This window comes from Pituophis catenifer, unplaced genomic scaffold (genome assembly GCF_029215685.1).
Source record: "Pituophis catenifer annectens isolate HBS135680 unplaced genomic scaffold, rPitCat1.0.hap2 SCAF_8, whole genome shotgun sequence".
NCBI classification, from domain to species: domain Eukaryota; kingdom Metazoa; phylum Chordata; class Lepidosauria; order Squamata; family Colubridae; genus Pituophis; species Pituophis catenifer.
Genome location: NW_027256888.1, coordinates 13,383,611 through 13,406,568, shown reverse-complemented (window position 1 = coordinate 13,406,568; position 22,958 = coordinate 13,383,611). Strand labels below are relative to the sequence as shown.

Sequence of the window (22,958 nt, the reverse complement as noted above, 5' to 3'; positions counted from 1 at the left end):
ACCATCGCCCCAACGGGAAGAACCGCCCAGCAGCGATTCCAAGGAGCCTGAAGCAAACATCCTGGAGCAACGCGGGCCGGCCTGGAGGCTTAAACCCCAGGAGCCCAGGTGCCGAACCCCGCACAGCAGAAAAGACATGACAGCTGGTGCCCAGTTCCTTCTGCAGCCATCCGGATCAGCGCCCGGGCTCGCAGGTGAAGGGTGGGAGTGCGTGGCGCCGATCCGGACGCCTGGAAGAGGTGGTGAAATGCAGACCAATACCTCGTGGGGAAGGAGTCCGCCGTGTCTCCCACAGTCCAAGTGACGCCGATCGCTGCCACCCACCATCGCCCCAACGGGAAGAACCGCCCAACAGCGATTCCAAGGAGCCTGAAGCGAACATCCTGGAGCAACGCGGGCCGGCCCGGAGGCTTAAACCCCGGGAGCCCAGGTGCCGAACCCCGCACAGCAGAAAAGACATGACAGCCGGTGCCCAGTTCCTTCTGCAGCCATCCGGATCAGCGCCCGGGCTCGCAGGCGAAGGGTGGGAGTGCGCAGCGCACTTTCCTGGCTTGGCGCTGATCCGGACGGCTGCAGAAGGAACTGGGCACCGGCTGTCATGTCTTTTCTGCTGTGCGGGGTTCGGCACCTGGGCTCCCGGGGTTTAAGCCTCCGGGCCGGCCCGCGCTGCTCCAGGATGTTCGCTTCAGGCTCCTTGGAATCGCTGCCGGGCGGTTCTTCCCGTTGGGGCGATGGTGGGTGGCAGCGATCAGCGTTGATCGCTGCGCACTCCCACCCTTCGCCTGCGAGTCCGGGCGCTGATCCGCTTGGACTGCGGGAGCCACGGCGGTGCTGGCCGGGCTGGGTGTGGTGCGGTGGGCGGAGATGAAGGAGCAGCCTCGGCGGCAGCAGCAGCAGCAATTACAACGGGAAAAGCCGTGGGGAAAGGAGGATGAGGAAGATCTGGCAGGCGGTGCGAGCACTTCATGGTTCCTCCGGTGAGCGAATTGCGAGAGCTGCGCGACTGGGGCGGAGACATGCGAAGTCGCATGGAGCTTATCATAATGGAGACGCAGAGCCAGGTGTGCAAGGCGCTGGCCCAGGTCGACCGCGGCGCCGCTTTCACCGTGGACTGCTGGGAAAGGAAGGAAGGTGACCCGAATTCCGGGGTAGAGTGGGGACGCGTTCCTTTCTCGTGGGCCCCGCACTGCCTGGCACCTCTTGTAGGTTGGAACTAATTCGGAGTACAGCTTCCCCTCAATGTTGCCGGCGCTCCCAAAGTGTCATCGGTCAGCGCCAGCAACTCAGATTCGGGTACCCGGCGTATAAGACGACCCCCGACTTTTGAGATGATTTTCCTGGGTTAAAAAGTCGTCTTATACGCCGGAAAATACGGTAATACTTACAGTAAGTATTATTTCCAAGCAACTTAAGTATATCCTCATTCTTCAGTTTAAATTCTTTATTTCCTTTTAGTGAATCTGGATAAGTAAAAACCGACCTTGACACAGTCCCACTTAGACCGATTACTAGTGGATATTAGCACCCCCCTTCCCCGATTCAAGGACTTTCCCTTCCACTCAAGACTGGGGACACAATCTGGGGGTCCTCTTGTACTCACAGCTCAGCTCTATCTGGTTTACCAGTTGAACCATTTCCTGAAGTGGGAGGACGGTCATGCATGGCCTTCTCACCTCAAGATTTGATTATAGCAATGTGTTACTGTCCTTGAAATTCACTGAGAAGGTTTAACTTAGTCCAAAATGTGTAGTGTGCAGGCTATGTGAATTGCATTGGTTGCCAAAGTGCTTCCAGCTGAAATTCAACATTCTGGTTATTACTCATAAAGATATACATGTTGGGCCAGATTACTTGAGGGAATCATGTCTTCCCTGATTTCTATCTGACAAACACAAGCCAGCAGAATTGGCATATTTCTAGTACTTTTCAATTCAACAATGTCATCTAGTCATTTATAGAAACCAACCAGGAAACGGGTTTTCTTTGTAATGGTACTTGGTCTTTAGAATGGGTTCACCCAAAATTGTGAGGTTTCCACCCTTTGATGTTCCATAGAGCCTTGAAGACCTGGCTGTTCTCCCAGCTTTGGGGTGAGATGTATAGAGTCCCTTGGTTGTGTGTGCTATTATTGTTTCCTATTTGTATACCGCGCCCAAATGCTATCTTGTTTTTAGTTTGTAATGTTTTTTAATGTTATTATTTGTGAACTACCCACAATCAGTTGAAGTCAAGGGCTGTCCAAGTTGAATTGAATTAAATACATTCTCTCAGGGGTGGTATTTACTTATCTTTGCTACCGGTTCACAAATGTGAGTGCATGCGCAGAGCATCAAAAATGGGACATGATGATGTCCGGGCGGGTGGACGAAGCCTCCCATAGCCGCCGCTACCAGTTCGCCAGAACCCGATATAACTGGCTGAATACCACAACTGATTTTCTCTCTATGTGTACATATGTATGCACATGCGTGCACATGTTTACTCCTGGTGTTTTCCTGGACAATTCTCTGCAGCTTTCTTTGCAAACTTTTTGGAAAGTGGTTTGCTATTGCCTCCTTCCTAGGGCTGAGAGGAAGCAACCGGCCTGAGATCACTCAGTTAACTTTCTGCCTAATGCAGAATTAGAACTCAAGGTCTCTCAGCTTTTAGCTTGGGGCTTTAACCACTATACAAAACTGGGGGTGTTGCAACAATTGTAAATGTGAAAAATGGTCATAAGTTACTTTTTTCAGTGCCATTTAACTTCAAACGGTCACTAAATGAATTGTTGTAAGTTGAAGACTACCTGTATAAAGTATCTCAAGAACTTACGTTGAATATTCCAAAGCATTTAGAAATGAAATTTCTCTCCTCTGTCCTTCTTTCTCTGCCCCCACATGAAAGCATTCCCATTCTGAGACAGTCACAGAGAAACAGTGAAATAATCCCTGCCATCTGCTGTTCTATATTTTTCATAAGTTTTAACATTCTGATTTTAGAACCTAAATGACAAGTAAAATGTCAAGTCATCCAGAAAATAATCAGAGGCATAACAACCGAAATGTTAACTAAACTTGTCTATTGAGAATATAGTTTCTAAGTATCCCCTATTTTGAAGATACTACTGTATAGTTCTGTTGGAAGAAATATCCTTCTGGGTTCAGTTCCAAGTGGAGAAAAAGACACTGGATTCATGGAAGTTGCTTGGAAAGAAAGTTTATTGATGAACAGGATCACATGGCTTGAGTTCCTGAGCAGAAAAGGGCAGAAATCAGAGGTGGGTTTCAGCAGGTTCTGACCAGTTCTGGAGAACCGGTGGTGGAAATTCTGAGTAGTTCGGAGAACCGGTAGTAAAAATTCTGACTGGCCCTGCCCCTATCTATTCTCTGCCTCTCAAGTTCCAGCTGATCAGGAGGAAATGGAGATTTTACAGTATCCTTCCCCTGCCATGCCCACCAAGCCACACCCACCAAGCCATGCCACGCCCACAGAACCGGTAGTAAAAAAAATTTGAAACCCACCACTGGCAGAGATGCTGAGAGTGCTTTGGTTTTATGCCCTCTGTAGGGTTTTGAATTTGAGCTTGTATTCTGATTGTTTGTCAGACTCCCATGGGGCCGTGCAGGGGCAACTCTGTAGGCTGTGTTTTGAGTCCAAGTTTGGTTGAGCCTTGCTGGGTGATGTAATCTTCCCAGGTGCCATGTGGTGAGATGGGTAGAGGGCTAATCCTACCTTTGTTGGATCTTGGGTGAGGGCATTTGCCTATTATGGCTCTGCCTGCAGGAGGTAGATCTTTGATATGTAGAATAGACTGGCCCAGGCCTTAATGGCCCATTGACAAAGGTGGGAGGGCTGAGTTTCTGCCTCCCTTTTAGGGGAAATATTCTGCCCTTTTAATATTCCCTAAAATATCTCATTTTCCTAGGAGAGGGGTGGGTGCTAACTTCCTACACTGCTTTCTACTTAATTGTACAAATTAAGAATCAATTGGTAAAGTTTTTCACATCTTTAAAATCATGTATTGTAATCTGAAAGTTTTCTTTCTTTATTTTTTAAAAAAAATATTGAGTATTTGGCAAACTTACTAATTGTAAGAGAAAAGCAAGTTTGACATCAGCATCAGAAACTTGTTTACGTTGCTGGTTTGAGCTCCGAGCTTGGCGATTTGATTGCAAACATTTCATCCCCATTCAAGGAGACATCTTCAGTGCCCTTTGGATTGTGCTTGTCTGGCCTTTAAATATCTTTCTGAGTCCTGGTCTGGTTTCAGGTTATGTGATTGGCTGGCTGTACCGTGTTTCTCCGAAAACAAGACCCTGTCTTATATTTTTTTGAACCCAAAATAAGCGCTTGGCCTTATTTTCAGGGAGGTCTTATTATTTGGGGGCATGTGGAACAAGATGGGGCTCCTCTTGCCGTCTTAACTGAGTTCCAGCTCTGCATTTAAATATTTTCGGGGAGGGCTTATTTTCGGGGGAGGCTTATTTTAGCACATGCACTCAAAAGCCTGATTGGGCTTATTATGAGGGGATGTCTTATTTTTGGGGAAACAGGGTAGTTGCTGAGACATAATCCTTGGTTTTAAGTACCATTTGTGTGATGTAAATTAGTGTTGTTTTGTTGAGATGTCTTCTGATGATGTCATGGTCTGTTTTGGGGTTGATTTGATTGCCTGCGTGTGATGTGGTCTGATTTCTTGTAATCTGTCGAGTTATAACTTTGTTTGCAGCATGGCTGTTTGTTGGTCTTTAAATGCTGCCTTCAGGATCTGAAACCAGACCAGGACGAGCACAACTCAAAGCCTACTGAAGATGTCTCCTCGAATGGGGATGAAACGTTTGCAACCAAATCACTCAGAGCTCAAACTAACAACATAACTACTAACCTGAACTACTAATATTCAAAGACATTTCGAGAAACTTGTTTATTGTGAAAATTAAGAGCTTTCTAATTAGTGTCTTGCACTTCATTAGGAGTTCAAGTTATATGTCAGTCAAATACTGATTGGTAACTACAGTAGTGGCCAAAATTGTGGAAATCTTTTGGGAAAAGTGTATTTTCTAAAAATAGCTAATAACACCACTTTTTTGGGAGTAGTGCCATAAAATTATATATCAATGGAAAGATAATTTAAGCAAGAATGTAATGCAATAACTTTTATAAAGGATTTATTATTAGGATAGCAGTTACAGTATAAAGAAGAAAAGTGAAACACGTAGAAAAAATGCGGTATACAAAAATTATCACCATAGAAAAAATGAGATATACAAAAATTATCCCCATGTCAGTTAATACTTAGTTGGGTAACCTTTAGTATGAATGACGGCCTTACAACGTCTTCCCATGGAGTGAACCAAGTCTTTTACTTCTTTACATTCTGTTATAATGTGAAACCAAGATTGAATGATTGCTTCCATTAACTGGGTCGTTTCTGACTAACAAGTTTCTTTAATCAGCTCCATAGATTTTCAATTGGGTTAATAGTTGGGAATCTGGCTATTCCCAAGCTATTCCAGCAGTGGAATATGATTATCTTGAAACTCCAAAAAAAAAAAAAGTGGTGTTATTAGCCATCAAACCTCAAAAATACACTTTTCCCAAAAGGTTTCCACAATTTTGACCACTACTATAGAAGTTTAGCATCAAGTACCTATATAATATTCAGAGGCAATAATAAAATTCAACTTCATATTTCTGGTTCAACCATGGTCATTAGCTAGAGCACTGGACATGTTACAGGCATAAGATGGTCAGTATGGTATATGCAGCCAATGTGATTTCCCAGCCCAGAAAATGGGAAAATTTCATATAATCAGCATAAGTCTGTGCATTTTAATAACCAATTGATTGTTGCAGGATTTGCCTCCGGTGCTTTATTCAAAGCAGAAATGTTCCCAAGGTGATTAGACTTTTCCTAAAGTTATTAGACAAATCCTAGAGAAGCCATTGCAAACAGAGGCTGATTTTGTTGCGTCTTATTTATCAGGAGGGACATTCAGGGGGTTTTGAAATGCCATTCCAAGAATAAAAGCATGCTACATTTTCTTTTTTCTTCTTCGGTTTCATATTGCTTTACACTCGGCTTTGTTTTTAAACACACAAACCTCTATTTGTAGTTGGAAAAATAAAATTAAACTAATGCCAACATTTAATTTTGTAATATCTGAAAGTATTGGATCACTTTAAAAAATTATAGGTTTTGGCACTTACAATTTATGCATGGTCTGTGTCAGGGTGGATTTGATTTAAATCGAGTTGACTTAAATCACAATTTAAATCATGATTTAAATCACTAGTAAAAAGGCTTGATTTAAATCATAATTTTTAAAGAGCAGCTGTCATCTCTTCTACTCCTTTGACCCACTGTTGACTCACCGATAGTCCCAGTGTTGCAGAATATACAGCCTCCTGCTACATAACTAAGCTCCATTTCATGCTGAATAAACTAAGTTATTTATGTATCTTAAATAGAAAACTATCTGACGATAGATTTTTACCCCAAAAGTTTTTTATTAAAATAAATTCGATAAAAATCAAAAAAATCCAATTTAAATAAAAAAAATCCAATTTAAATCAAGAAAATCTGATTTTTTTTTATTTTTTTAAAAAAATCATTGATTTTTATCCACCCTGGTCTGTGTCTTTCTGTCTAAGTAGAACTGGGTATCTTGTCTACCAATCTCCAATGTTTCTTCGTTGCTCCCTAATTTTAACTAAAACTCTTCAGAGTGTTTCTCAGAAAGAAATGTCATCAGAGATCCAGCTTCATTTTTTTAATACAGTAACAGTAACAAAATTGGAAGGGACCTTGGAGGTAATCTAGTCCAACCCCCTGCTCACACAGGAGATCTATACTAGGGATTCGAACCGCCGAACTGCCGAGCTTTCTGATCGACAAGCTCAGTGTCTTAGCCACTGAGCCAGTCAATGTCTGTTGATAATGGTAGTCTACAAGAAAAATCAAACTAAATAAAAATAAAATATCTGAATTGTTGGTGTTCAATCAGATGTGGAGGTTAGGAAGTTTTTTCAAAGATGCTTTGAAGGTGAGCAGTTTGCTTCTATTACACAGCCCTAAAAAAGTGTGACCTGCCTTTAATATGTATCTAATGCATTTTAATTTCTATTTTATTTCAGGCTCTGCTGGATACTCAGAACCTTTTGAGAGCTCAAATTACAAATTTTACTTTCAATCTGGGATTTTCAGGGAAATTTTACCACACAGGTAAAAAAAAAAATTGTAAAATTATTCTCCATTTGTGCACTGCAGATAATTGGAATTTGTTTTGGGTTGATTTACTTTATTCTACCATGTTTCCCCGAAAATAAGACTTATATTTTTTGAACCCCGAAATAAGCACTTGGCCTTATTTTCAGAGAGATCTTATTATTTTGAGACACGTGGAGCAAGACGGGGTTCCTCTTGCAGTCTTAAGTGATTTCCAGCTCTGTCTCCCTAACCCTCACCAGAGGAAATGGCGGGGACCAGGTCCGCATCCATTTAAATATTTTTGGGGAGGGCTTATTTGGGGGGGGTATTTTAGCGCATGCACTCAAAAGCCTGATTGGGCTTATTATCAGGGGATGTCTCATTTTCAGGGAAACGGTATTAAACAAAAGGAAAGAAATAACTTTTGAGAGCATGAAAAAAATAATTCCTTCAGCAGAATTAAACTAAAAAAAAAAATTAATAAACACTTCCTTATGTACAATGTTGTACTTAGTTGTGGGACTGTTGTATTATCCATAGGAATATCATAATTTTAACATTCTGGCAGTATAGCCATAATAATACCACGGTATCTCATGGACCATGTTTAAGCAGTTTGTTTGGATAATAATAGTGTAGTTCGTATGCTAGAAAATAGTAGAGAAATGCGTTGGAAAGGTCTCTCTTAAACAATTGTTCTGGGGGCAAAAAAAGAAACATACTTGACAACTGAGATTTTTAATTCAGGATTTAATAACCCGATACCCTGCAGATGTGTAGACTTACCAATACGTATCAGCCATGCTGAAAAATATTTTGAGAAATTAACCTAACATATCTGCAGGGTATGAAGCTGGGACAAGCTTTCTTATATTGAAAAATTGACCCAATATGTACACTTAGGAGGTCTCGTAGAAGAAATTCTATTCCCTGATTTGTTTCATAAAACTTAGTTCAATAAAAACACAGGCTGTACAAAAAATTGATGAAATACTACAATGATTTTTTTTTTAATTCTGGAATCCAAATAAAATATATGAGTAACATCATTGTCTACCACTATTATAAATAATAAAAATGTTGCTGTTCAGTTGCTAAGTTGTGTCCTATACTTCGCCCATAGCGTGTCAGGCTCCCCTGTCTTTCCCTGTCTCCAAAGTTTGTTTAAATTCATGTTCACTGCAATGATGACACTATATAACTGTTCTGTCCCCGTCTCACACACGCACCCCCACAGACAGGTAACAGTTAAAAAGAACTCAGCCGACAACAGTTTATCTTGTATCAGAATTGGCAGCAACTCAGTGGCTGGCTGCCAGGTATTCTTTACTTACGAGGGGGGAGTTTCTCCCTTTTCCGGGAACAAAGCCAATACACAATAATCAACAAAGTCCAGTAAATACAAAGAAGGTTGGCCGATATCCGTTTTTTGCTTGTCACAGAACTGAACCGGCCACCACACCCTCTTTTATACCCTGTGGGGTATGGTCCAGTGACTCAGCCTAATCCCTGGCACGCCTCTTCTTCTGTTGCGCGCGCTTATCTCTGCGACGCTGCCGAGGATCCAGCCAAGACTCATCTCCCTCATTACTGTCCACCTATGGCTGCGTGGATGTGCTTGGCCCCGGGCCTATCTCTTGACCTTCGGCGGACACCGAAGGCATTGCCAGAGAGGAGGGTCCTGGAGAGGGAGGCCTTGCCAACTCCTTTCCTTCACTCTTGGAGTCCTCTCCTGCCGATAACACAGGCTCAGGTAACGGAGCCACAACAATAACAGTGATGGCTAACCTTTTCGTCGCTGCGTGCCAAAAGTGCATGCGCGCACCCATAACACAATGTACATTGTACATCCCTGCATGCGCCCCAACCCCCACGCATGCGCACATGACCCCCTGCGCTCCCCCTGCCCCCGTGCATGCACACACAACCCCCGCATGTGCCCCGCCCCCACACATATGTGCAAGACCCCTGCGTATGCACACGACCTCCCCATAGGTCTCCTGTCCCCTGCACATGCACGCATGTCTCCCACATGTCCCCCATGAATGTGTGGCAGAGACCCGAAAACCAGCTGTCTGGCAGGAGGCGCATCCACATGCACGGCGGAGCTGAGCTGGGGCGACAGCTCGCGTGCCCACAGAGAGGGCTCTGCATGCCACATGTGGCACGCGTGCCATAGGTTCGCCATCTTGTCTATATAACCATCTCATTCTCTGCCATCCCTTCTTTTTGCCTTCCATCTTCCCCAACATCAGGGTCTTCTCCAAGGAGTTCTTCCTTCTCATTAGGTGGCCAAAGTATTTGAGCTTCAGTATCTGAAAAGTAGTATTATTAATACATAATTCTTCCAGTCCAGTCCTCCTGGCAGGAAGTCTTTGTTATTTCACCAAGTTTGTTTTACTCACCTACTACAGTCTATATTAGTTCCACATTCACCTATCAAGATTATACCATGCAAAAAAGTCATTGTGATTGTGCTGTCATCACAGCAACGATTTACAGTGCTTATGATGAGAAGTTCATAAAGGACTTAATTAATTTACATCATATATAGAACACAGACAATATTTCAGCCTCTTCAGGACTGAAATTGTACATGTACGCAATTATCTCAGAACGTATCTCTTTAAGTTGCCTCATCCCTGAAGTGGCCATATTGTTCTGTGATAGAGTCATTGGTTTTAATGAACTACTAAAAGGTAATGATCCCAGGCAGGCAGCTATATCAGTTTGCCCGCCTGAACAGCCAATAAAGAGACTGAGAATAGATAGTATTTAAGGTATATAAAATGATGTGTGTTGAAAGCTGTAGAAAATTGATGCATGTGCTTTCAGTGTTCTGCAAAAGCTTTCAGTCCTACTTAAACAATAAGTAATTAATGAATAGGACAGAGTCACCCATTAAGGTTTAAGAATACAGCAATTACTTATAGCTGAGGCACATTGTGATTTACTCTGAGGTGTCATTTCAACTTGTAAATTAACCATGGTATCTCAAGATAAACTTAGCCTATTCACCTCTCGAAAACAGAGCTAAATGGCCTTTTGAGAAGCTGTTTTTCATATGCACTCCAATATCTCTTTTTGACCGGAAGCATGGTATTAAGTTTGAGAAAAGGGGTGGTAGTTAAAAGAAAGGGATCTTGAAGGAAAGAATTTATAAGAAAAAATGTATAGTTCTACGTAGTCATTGCTGTGTATATTGCAGACTTTCTATATTAATACTTAATAAGACTAAAGTCAGACTTTTGTATTAAAAATATAAAACTTTGCCCATTATACTGTGACAGTAGTAAACTTTGTTTTATTTACAGTATGTCACAGAAGTGAATATACCCCCTCACATTTTGTAAATATTTAAGTATATCTTTTCAAGTGACAACACTGAAGAAATGACACCTGGCTACAATGTAAAGTAGTGAATATACAGCTTGTATAACAGTGTAAATGTGCTGTCCCCTCAAAATAACACAACACACAGCCATTAATGTCTAAACTGGCAACAAAAGTGAGTACACCCCTAAATGATAATATCCAAATGGGGTATAATATCCAAATGGGTTTTCCCTCCCTGGTGTCATGTGACACGTTAGTGTTACAAGGTTTCAGGTGTGAAGGGGGAGCAGGTGTGTTAAATTTGGTGTTATCGCTCTCACTCTCTCATACTGGTCATTGGAAGTTCAACATGGCACCTCATGGCAATGAACTCTCTGAGTACTCACTTTTGTTGCCAGCAGTTTAGACATTAATGGCTGTGTGTTGCGGTATTTTGAGGAGACAGCACATTTACACTGTTATGCAAGCTGTATACTCACTACTTTACATTGTAGCCAAGTGTCATTTCTTCAGTGTTGTCACATGAAAAGATATACGTAAATATTTACAAAATGTGAGGGGTGTAGTTCTATGACATACTGTATATTTAACCATTTTTTTAAGCAAGCCGGGCTGGCTTAAGAAGAAATTTTAAATGTTTTAATTGGTAGTGAGTTTTAATTGGGCCAAATTTATATATTTGTTTTTAATTGTTTCTAATATTTGTACTGCATGTTTTTTTAATTTTGGCTGTACACCGCCCTGAGTCCTCAGGGAGAAGGGCGGTATAGAAATTTTAAATAAATAAATAAATAAATAAATAAATAAATAAATAAATAAATAAATAAATAAATAAATAAATAAATAATAAATATAAAAACTTTCTGGAATTATATATAATCAATATATTCTTAACATACATAACGAGAGACCGGAAGCGTCATGGCGAGACTGGCTGGAAAATAGCTGGCTCTGACGAGCTTCGCGAAAATCCAGCCAGACAAACCGCTGTCGGGGGTCTTCAGACCAGATCTGCCTTGTACGGACGGTGAAGAAGGAGAGGTGACTCGGAAGACCAAGAGGAACAGGCAAGTTCCTTGAAAGGTCGGAGGAAGCTCTTCGAACCGGCAGTGGGGGTGGCGGCCATTATGACCGCTTTGAAGCTGGGGCAACCGGAATAAGAATTGTGCAGGAGCGGTGTTTGGATGGAGTATTGGTACCGTGTGAGTGATTGGCCAACTCACAGGTAAAAAGGAAACTTTAAAAAACAATTAAAAGGTGTCCTGGCGAGGAAATAGCGGCTATTTGGCACTTGGGAATTTTAATGGAGGGAGAAGAACAAAGAAGAAATTAAAACACTAAAGCCCAGAAAAGAAAACTTTTTATTTGGACTTGAAATTGGATTCAGAGAAACTAAAATTGATATAAGAAAAAAAATCCTGAGGGAAAAAACTTTTTAAAGAGGATTTGGAATAATTTTGACAGTTTTGACAGTTTTGAATTCTGAAGGAAGAACAAAAAGGAGGTTAAAATAGCAACAAATTTACAACTGGATTTAAAATTTAATTTCGGAAAATAAAAAGCAAGAAAAGAAGAAGAAAATTGAGAGAAAATATTTGATATGTGGATTTAAAATACTTTTGTAAATTGAATACTTTGTGACTCTGAAAATTGTGGATTGGAGAGAGACATCTACCGGTGGAAAGAAAGCACTACAACGAATAGCTTAAAAATTGGAAAAAATAACTATAGTGACCTTGAGAACTACAAGAGTTGTGAGAAAAATTAAGGAGTATTTGTTTATACTCAAACTGCTTGGCCTTGATTACTAAAGGAGATGGAATACAAAAATCAGATGGACATAAGTATATGGACTTAAATTTTAATTAAATACAAGCTAAAATATTAATTTGTGGCAGGAATTAATTGAGATGGTTAAAAATACGTGTTAATCATTAAAGGTTAATTAAAAAGTCAGAAATTTTGTTACAACATACTTAACGGGACAAAGAGATTGTAAATGAGAAGCAAGAAAATAATATTGAAGGTAAAGAAATCGAAAGTAAAAAGATAAATGATTACACTGGGATTAACGGTGTCAAAAAAGGAAAAAAGAAGCAAGCAAAGAGAGAAAAGGAAAGGGGAGGAGACTGGGGGGGAAGCAAGATGATTACACTGGGATTAACAGTGGGGAAAAAAAGAATGGAGAGAGGGAAATATTTTCCAAAAAAGAAGCAAGCAAAGGAAAGAGAAGGAAATGGGAACAGATTAGACAAAAACTGGGGGCGAACTATGCGAGTAATAGACTTAAAAGTAAGAGAAAGGATTCAGAAGAAAAGATAATTATAAAAAGAAAAAAAAGAAAAAGAAGACGAGAATGGGATAAAGGGAGAAAAACATTAAGAACTGAAATACTGGCGGGACTAAGAGAAAATGGTTAAAAGGGGAAGAATAGTGGAAAGGATGAAGGGAAATAAAGTATATAATCATAGAGCTAAGGGAACTGTATTAATATTAGTAATTGTGAAGATAACAAATAAAGATCATGATATATATTGTGTATTGTAAAATGAACAGTAGATGAAATATGAAGTGACAATTTGGTTCAATTATGAAAATAATTGAAATTAAGAGATAAACTTGAAATGTAAAAAAGTGTGATGGGGATTTTAAATGATGTGTTGTAAGTGATGAAATAGGACAATTGATTGATGTTATAATAAGAAATCAGGAATTAAGAATGGAAAGTGATATTGCTTAAGTTAAAGGGTTTCAACACAAAAATTGAATAAGATGAAACACATTATTTATAGCTTAAAAAAGGGTCAAGATTTTGAGAAATATATTTTATAAATGGAGAAATAAGATAATTGAAGTAATGTTAAGAAATTAGGATGTGAAGGGCGGATGGTAATATTGTTTATATACTATGTATTAAGAAGAGATTAAGATAAAATAAAAAATAGAGAAAATGAAGATCACGGCAGAAATTGAAATATGCAAATTGTATTTGGAGAAACTAAAAAAGTAGATTGGAACAGATTATAAAATATATGTAATTATGTTATAAATTGTAAAAGATATGACCCGGTCAATACTCTGTGCATGAAATATGTATGTAAAAGGAAAATTTTAATAAAACTTGTTTAAAGATAACATATATAACAAGCACTGTTGAATATGAATTTTAGCAAGCTGTAGACCTCTAGAGAAGTAAAATAGTTTTGTAGTAAGAATGTAATATTTTAAGTGTAAACATAAATTACATCAAGTTTACCCAGGAGATGGACATGTAAATTAGCGGAACAATTTGCTTCAGCAAAATATTCACTTTCAGTTGTAGTTCTAATTAGTCTTCACAGTTCACTTCAGTTTATTAAAATCATAGCCCACTACAATCAGAGTGCTCTGTGAACACAACAAACACACAGTATCTTAGATGATAAAATAAAATTTAAGGCAAAGTTAAAACACATTTATAAAACAACCTAACGAATATCTATGACAGTGACGGCAAACCTTTTTGCCGTCATGTGCCAGAAGCGGGGGGAGTGGGGGGGTCGCATGCCCACATCCATAATAATAATAATAATAATAATAATAATAATAATAATAATAATAATAATAATAATAATAATAATAATAATTTTATTTCTATACCGCCCTTCTCCCGAAGGACTCAGGGCGGTGTACAGCCTATTTAAAAACACAGACAAAACAATGATATAAAATTTAAAATAATTAAATAAATGGCTCAAATTTAAAACCCCAATAAATTTAAATACCCCAATTTAAAACTATTGTATTGATAGTCCGGCCTGGCGGAACAACAGGGTCTTCAATGCGCAGCGAAACACCCGGAGGTCAGATATCTTACGAATTTCCGGGGGCAGTTCATTCCACAGGGCTGGGGCTCCCACAGAGAAGGCCCTCCCCCTGGGCGTCGCCAGCCGACATAACTTGGCTGATGGCACCCTGAGGAGACCCTCTCTGTGGGAACGAACTGGTCGGTGGGAGGCTATTGGTGGCAGAAGACGGTCTCGGAGGTACCCGGGTCCTATGCCATGGAGCGCTTTAAAGGTGGTAACCAACACCTTGAATCGCACCCGGAAGACCACCGGGAGCCAGTGCAGCTCGCGCAGGAGGGGTGTCACATGGGCATAACGGGTTGCGCCCATAACCACCCGCGCGGCAGCATTCTGGACCAGTTGGAGCCTCCGAGTGCTCTTCAAGGGGAGCCCCATGTAGAGAGCATTACAATAGTCCAACCGGGAAGTAACAAGGGCATGAGTGACCGTGAGCAGGGCGTCCCGATCCAGAAAGGGCTGCAACTGGCGAATCAGGCGAACCTGATAAAAGGCCCCCCTGGCCACGGCCGTCATATGCTCTTCTAAAGACAGCCGCGCGTCCAGGACGACACCCAGATTGCGAGCCCTCTCTGTGGGGGCAAAGATTCACCCCCAATAGTCAGCGATGGCACCTGCTGACTATATCGGGGCGCCGGAAGCCACAGCCACTCGGTCTTGGAGGGGTTGAGTCTGAGCCTGTTCCTCCCCATCCAGGCCCGCACGGCCTCCAGGCAGCGGGACATCACATCAAGGGCATCGTTGGGGTGGTCTGGGGTGGAGATGTACAGCTGGGTATCGTCAGCGTACAGATGATACTTCACCCCAAAACCACGGATGATCTCACCCAGCGGCTTCACATAAATGTTGAACAGGAGGGGCGAGAGGACCGACCCTTGCGGCACTCCCCATACGAGACGCCTCGAGGTCGACCTCTGCCCCCCTGCCAACACGAACTGCGAGCGGTCGGAGAGGAAGGAGGAGAACCACCGCAAAACGGTGCCCCCTATTCCTAACCCCCTCAACCGCTGCAGCATGATACCATGGTCGATGGTATCAAAAGCCGCTGAGAGATCTAATAGGACTAGGACAGAGGAACAGCCCCTGTCCCGAGCCCTCCAGAGATCATCCACCAACGCGACCAATGCCGTTTCTGTGCTGTACCCCTGCCTGAAGCCCGACTGGTACGGGTCTAGATAGATAGCTTCATCCAGGTGCCGGGGAAGTTGTCGTGCCACCACGCTCTCAACAACCTTCGCCACAAAACGAAGGTTGGAGACTGGACGATAGTTGGCTAATTCAGCCGGGTCCAGGGAAGGCTTCTTGAGGAGGGGCCTCACTACCGCCTCTTTCAAGGCAGCAGGAAAGGCACCCTCACCCAAAGAAGCACCTATAATCCCCTGGAGCCAGCCTCGTGTAATCTCCCGGGAGGCCAGTACCAACCAGGAGGGACATGGGTCCAATAAACACGTGGCGGCACTAATCTTACCCAGAACCCTGTCCACATCCTCGGGAGTCACAGGATCAAACTCCTCCCAGATAACATTCTCAAGACCTGCCCCGGTCTCCTCCCGTGGACTCATCCAATCGGAGTCCAAGCCATCCCGAATCCGAGCGACTTTATCGTGCAGGAATTGCACAAAATCCTCAGCACGACCCTGCAAGGGATCTTCCCGCACTCCCCCCCGAAGAAGGGAGTGGGTCACCCTAAACAGGGCGGCTGGGCGGTTCTCTGCAGATGCGATAAGAGTGGAAAAATGGTTAGATTTTGCCACTTTTATCGCCACTAGGTAGGTCTTGATATAAGACCTCACCTGTGTCCGGTCGGAATCGGATTGACTAGTCCTCCAAATGCTCTCTAGGCGTCTTTTCCGACGCTTCATCTCTCTCAGCTCCTCAGAGAACCAAGGAGCTAATTGAGATCGGCATCGGGTTAGAGGCCGCAAAGGCACGACGCGGTCCAAAGATCCGGCGGCCGCCCTTTCCCAGGCGGCCACCAGCTCTTCAGTCGAGTCATGTGTTAGAGTCTCAGGAAACGGCCCAAGCTCCGTCAGGAACCTTTCGGGATCCATCAGGCGCCTGGGACGGAACCATCTGGTCGGTTCCGTCTCCCTGCGGTGGGGGCAGGCGGTAGGAAAGTCTAGTTGAAGGAGTGAATGATCTGTCCATGACAAGGGTTTAATATCTAGGTCCCCTCTACCAAGATCATTCAACCACTGACCAGAGATAAAAATCAGGTCCAGAGTGTGTCCCCCTATGTGAGTGGGGCCTTGAACTAACTGGGTCAGGTCCAAGGCCGTCATGGAAGCCATGAACTCCCAAGCCACCTCTGACGCCTCACCTGTGGATGGGAGGTTGAAATCCCCCATGACAATAAGTCTGGGGGTATCGACCGCCACCCCGGCAATGACGTCGAGTAGCTCGGGCAGGGTCGCTGCCACGTGGCAGGGAGCCAGGTACGTAGTCAGCAAACCCATCTGCACCGCACGGCCCCACTTCACACAAAGGGACTCACATCCGGCTATCTGAGGAACAGTGATCTCCCTCGGACAAAGACTCTCCCTAATGATCACCGCCACTCCCCCACCCCTCCCCTGGGCCCTTGGCTGATGAAATGCACGGAAACCTGGCGGGCACATCTCTATGAGGGGGACCCCCCCTCTTGGCCCAACCAGGTCTCCGTAATACCTGCCAGGTCTGCACCCCCCTCCAAAATAAGATCACAAATGAGGGGGGCCTTATTAACCACCGACCTGGCATTACATAACATCAGCCGCGGACCCTGGGCCTGAGGCTCTACACAATGCCCCCCGTGCACCCTGCCCCCCATGTGCCCCACCCCCTGCACATGCGTATGTGACCCCCCTGCACTGCCCCGCCTCTGCACATGCACCCGTGCATGTGTGCACGACACCCCCCGTGTGCTCTGTTTTGAGCCTAGCAGGCCTCCCTGAAGCCTCTGGAGGCCGGAAACGACCCATTTCCAGACTTCCATTAGGCCTGTTAGGCTCATTTCTCATCCTCCCCAGGCTCCGGGAGCTTGCCTGGAGTCTGGGGAGGGTGAAAACGGCCCCCCTGGCCCTCCGGAGGGCCTCTGGAGGCTGGAAATGGGCCATTTCCAGATTTCCGGGAGGCCTGTTTTTCACTGTCTCAGAGCCTCTGCACGAGCCCTGTAATTACCTGGCATCCAAAATGGGCCGCGTGGAGACTCCTGAGTGGGGAGGGGTGGCATGGGTGGGGCGCACGCATGTGCGATAGAGGTGACCTAGGGCAACGGCTCGTGTGCCTGCAGATATGGCTCCGCGTGCCACCTGTGGCACGAATGTCATAGGTTCGCCATCACGGATCTATTAGTTCCAGGATACAGCCAATACGTTAAATTATAATGTAGACACTTTCAGTTGTGACACACCGTAGAGATGCTTGCAAATTATACCTTTCAGTGATTAATTAAGCGCATCTACGACTTTAATATGCAAATATTAAATATGCATGTTTAAATCAACTATAGCTTTTGTTTTGTTGCAACCTTCTTTTTAAATTGCATATTTATCATTCAGTGGCTTAGGGTTCTGCTCTAATTCTTACTACTTCTGAGTAGTTATTCTAGGAAAGATGTCGATCACTATAATAGGAATCCAGTCATAGGGATGTCTATTACAATCATAGACCAGAATATAATCAGAATATCTGTTATTAAATAAAAAAATACAATTATAGTAATATAATACGATAATCAGAATAAATGTAAAATATTGTCCACTAGATGTTATTTGATACATTATTTAATGTCTTATTCATTGAACACACAGTTTGACTCTAATGTAGGTCAATGGAACTGCTTATATTCCAGCTCAAAATATACTATCATTCTGTTACGACTGTTATTAATTTGGCTTATTTTCAAATCATGCTTGTCCTAATCAAAATCAGGCTGCAAAATGCAGTACATACCTGATGTATATTCAGGTGACTCACTGTTTACTTTAAACTGTGCTTTGAGTAACATGATCAAATGTGTTGCATTCTGTCTTAGATACTTGATTGCTTATGAATTGTTGCTATGAATTTGAAATTGGTTTCATCTTCCTGCTGTAATTTGTTGCAATTTAAATGTTCACCATGCTTCTAATAATCGTAACAAAGTTATTTCAAAAATGGGAATATTATTTAATGAATTATTTATTCCTACAGGCACTGTAGAAGAAGATGAAGGAGATGACCTGTTACTGGGGTCTGTTGATGAATTCTGGTGGTTTCCTCATATGTGGAGTCACATGCAACCACATCTGTTCCATAATGAATCTTCACTAGTGGAGCAAATGATTCTCAACAAAAAATTTGCCTTAGTGAGTAAAATTCATGCATCATAGGCTTATAGTAGAAATGATATGTAACTGATACAGAGTACAGAGTGCTTAAATTAAGCATTCCCTCTTAAAAGTTGAGACTGTCTTGAAATATAACTTTAATTAGTTTATCAGGATTTTCAACTCCATCTTAGTTATTCTACCACTGGATGAAATAATAAAATTACAGCGCAGAGACATTTATATTACAGAGCATCTAGGTGAACATTTAGGTGTCCATGACTACAGTTTATTAAAACAATCGTCCATACAAATGCATGCCCACCACACTGCTTCCTTTTGAAGTAAGCAGAACTACTGAAACAGAATGACAAACAGTGAGCAAAATAAATTAAATGCATAAAATAAGAGAAAAGAAAAAGGAAATTTAACTCATCCCTAGAATACCCCAGTACCATTCATTAAACCACTTCCTATCTTTCTTGTTTCCGCCACATTCTTATACCATTTCATAAATTGCCTTTAAACTTCTCACTTCTCCCTTTTTGAGGAACTTCTTAATCCTACAAATTTCTCACCAGTTACAATTTTCTTAGTCTTCCCTTTCCTCTTGATTCATTCGGTTTTCTTTCACGTATTTGTACTGTGATTCAGTATTCATTCTCATTCTGTATTATCCAAATTCCTACAAAATACTTCTTTCGTATTGATCACTTAGTTTATATTTAATCTACATTCAGTTAATCACCCACCTATTTGTTGTTGTTAGTTGTTAGATGTCGTGTCTAACCCATCGTGACCCCATGGACAACGTTCCTCCAGCCTTTCCTGTCCCCTACCATCCTCTGGAGTCCATTTAAGCTCATGCTGACTGCTTCAGTGACTCCATCCAGTCACCTCGTTCTCTGTCGTCCCATTCTTCTTTTGCCCTCAATCTTTCCCAGCATTAGGCTCTTCTCCAGTGAGTCCTTCCTTCTCATTAGGTGGCCAAAGTATTTGAGATTCATCGTCAGGATCTGGCCTTCTAAAGAGCAGTCAGGGTTGATCTCCTCTAGGACTAACCGGTTGGATCGCCTTGCAGTCCAAGGGACTCGCAGGAGTCTTCTCCAGCACCATAGTTCAAAGGCCTCAATTCTTTGGTGCTCAGCCTTCCTTACGGTCCAACTGTCACAGCCATACATTGCAACTGGGAAAATCACCCACTTATAGGTGGATGAAGTGAACAGCACTACTCTGCTACACACAATCATTTAAACTTACTTTGAGAAACTTTCTTCACATTATCCACACTGATTTCTCCATCCATTATCTTTTGTTTAGTAACATTCTCCCAAAATAGATGGATTCATATAGTGATATAGATTATACTTGGTATAATTTTTCATCCTGTTTAAACACCTTGTAATTATGACCACATTTTCCCTGTCAAACACAACTTCCTGAGTTCTTAATACATTAATTTTCAAGTCCATATGCCTTATTGCATCAGGCAATCTGTCTAACATTCGCAACAAATCATTCAGTTCCTCAGCCAAGAACAAGGCATTTGCCTGGGTACGAAAATACATACGCATGCATATTCGAAATCACACCTCTGCGATCACCAAAATGATTCCTTAGATATGTTCCATACATATAGCTGGATGATGAAACAATTTGTTCAATTTTGTCACACACAACTTGGATTGAGGATTCTGATGCTAAAGAGCCAGCTTCAGGTGCACGGTATGGATGACACTCCAAAGAATCAATAAATAATCACTTTGATTGAGGCTGACCCATCTCAGTTCTGAGAAGCAGCCCAGTGCATGTCACACCCTTTAAGAAAAATAAGTAGCATTCATTATTGTTCATAATTAGTTCCCATCCAGGGCTTACCTTATATTAAGCTAACTCCCTATGATACATCTCTCTTGGGGACAATCATTCTAACCTAGAACCCAGTGGTGAAATCAATTTTTTTTACTATCGGTTCTGTGGGCGTGGCTTGGTGGGTGTAGTGTGGCTTGGTGGGCATGGCAAGGGAAGGATACCGCAAAATCCCTCCCCACTCCTGGGGGAAGGATATTGCAAAATCTCCATTCCCATCCCACTCTGGGGCCAGCCAGAGGTGGCATTTGCCAGTTCTCCGAACTACTCAAAATTTCCGCTACCGGTTCTCCGAACTACTCAAAATTTCCGCTACCGGTTCTCCAGAACCTGTCAGAACCTGCTGGATTTCACCCCTGATAGAACCAAGTAGTCATGGGATTCAACCGGTATAACAACTGGTTTGCTGAGTACGCGCTTTGCGCACTCAAAGTTTAGGTCACTGCCCTTTATCCTAGTCTATGAATCCACAAATATGAAGTAAACTGTCCTACTCACACTATCATAGTGGGTGTCCTTCTGAAGAGCAAAAGTATGTATGTTCTCTGTACTACGTAAAGACACAGGACTTCCAAAATTGTATTTATTTTCATCTTGTATTCTTTCAGCTAGTATTTCCCACACAGGCTAGGCTAAGAGAACAATAATGGTATTGATTGAATCATCACACAGATGCAGGCTTCACATACATATTAAACAAATCAACAGTTTGCTTGTTTTCATTTCCAAATCCACACCGGTACCTGTGTTATTTTCTGGTGGTCTGTCATTCAAATACTGGACGTGTCTGATCCTGGATAGTTTCTCCAGATTTATGCCAGGCAGTTAGGTGCTACCACCTACGCAAAGATCATTCTATATTCAAAACAATGAAAGTACTTGTTTTAATATCCTGTAAGTATAAATGACAGTCATTTTCACTGTGTAAAGAGTACAGATAGCTTCATGCATTGTTATTGAATGCAGTCACTTTGAAATAACAGAACATTCAAATAAAAGTTCTGATTTTTAGAAAGTATGCTTGATTCATAGATTATATTTTTAATTATACCTGAAAATTTGAAATATCCATTTTGTAAACATATGTATCCTAATTTTTTTAAAAACCTGAAAAGTTGCAGCCAAGTGGTATGTAGATGCTCCTATGTTTCAATTTATTTCCGCATAAAGACATACCCCAAATTTAAATAATTATACCAAGAAGTCAGATGGAGATCCAATGGAGAGGAGTGCCACTAACAGGAATACTGAGAATGATGTAGAAATACAGTTCCACTGTGTCCATTATAAATGACTTCCAAATAAGATTTTCTTGCATCAGAGCAAAAACCCTTCAATTTTTCCTAAAAATACTTTGCCCCCCTATAGCCAATCTAAAGCTAGTGTTTCCATACAATCGGGTGAGATGCTCCCGGTTCGGACTCGATCGCCCAATCCGGTAGCGATGGCGGCAGGTGGTTCGGAGAACTGGTAGCAAAAATCCCTGTCCCCCCCCCACCATGCCCAGCTGAGCCACGCAATCATCAGAGGCTTTTTTTTTACTTTTTAAAAGCATTGCTTTTAAAAGTAAAAAAAAAAAGCCTTTGGGGATCAGGCAACTCAGCTGAGATCATCAGAGGCTTTTAAAAGCATTTTTTTACAACTTCTTTGGCTGAAGAGGTTGTAAAAAAATGCTTTTAAAAGCCTCTGACGATCAGGCAACTCAGCTGGGATCGTCAGATCTTTTTAAAAGCATTTTTTCTACCACCTCTTCGGCCGAAGAGGTGGTAGAAAAAATGCTTTTAAAAGGTAAAAAAAAAGCCTCTGACGATCACAGCTGAGCCACGCGATCGTCAAGAGACTTTTTTTTTACTTTTAAAAGCAATGCTTTTAAAAGTAAAAAAAAAAGTTTGCGCACCGCAGCTGATCACCCCCCCCCCCCCCTTGCAGGCTGTTCTACTTATCGCATGCCTCCTTTTATGCTCGCACTTGGTGTGTGGTGCACACTGCACATGCACAGCCAACGAACCAGTAGTAAACCGGTTCAGATTTCACCACTGCATACAATTCATTATATACACACAAACCACTGGAACCAGGGAGAGGAATTTAAAACATAATTTTAAAAACAAGCCTGGTATTACACTACATTACTCTTGCTATAATTCACCCAAAAATGGGAGTTATATAGAAACACAGCTTTATTGTTTATTATGCACAACAAGCAATGTTGCTTGAGAAATCTTGTATATCTGTTCATCAGTATATTGTCTGGGCCCTTGTTAGAAATTTAACTTTAAGCAGGCGAAAAGAATATTTAAAATGTCACAGGAATCTCCATATTAAGCTTTAAAGCATACGCTTTACAGTGGGAACGGATTTGCCATTATCAGAGTAACTGGGTGTTCAACCAAGATTTAAAAATAAACTACTTATTTAAATTAGCAAGAT

At 42.0% G+C, this 22,958-nt stretch overlaps 1 protein-coding gene across 2 annotated transcripts in view; it reads left to right on the top strand.

The window, feature by feature from the left end:
- The window catches only part of LOC139320769 (bifunctional heparan sulfate N-deacetylase/N-sulfotransferase 3), a 90,683-nt gene that overhangs the window by 28,314 nt on the left and 39,411 nt on the right, over positions 1-22,958 (top strand). For both annotated transcript variants that reach the window (XM_070949213.1, XM_070949212.1), the window contains exons 2-3: positions 7,117-7,204; positions 18,544-18,698. In XM_070949213.1, the coding sequence (XP_070805314.1) occupies positions 7,117-7,204; positions 18,544-18,698 (243 nt within the window). The remainder of the gene's footprint in view (positions 1-7,116; positions 7,205-18,543; positions 18,699-22,958) is intronic.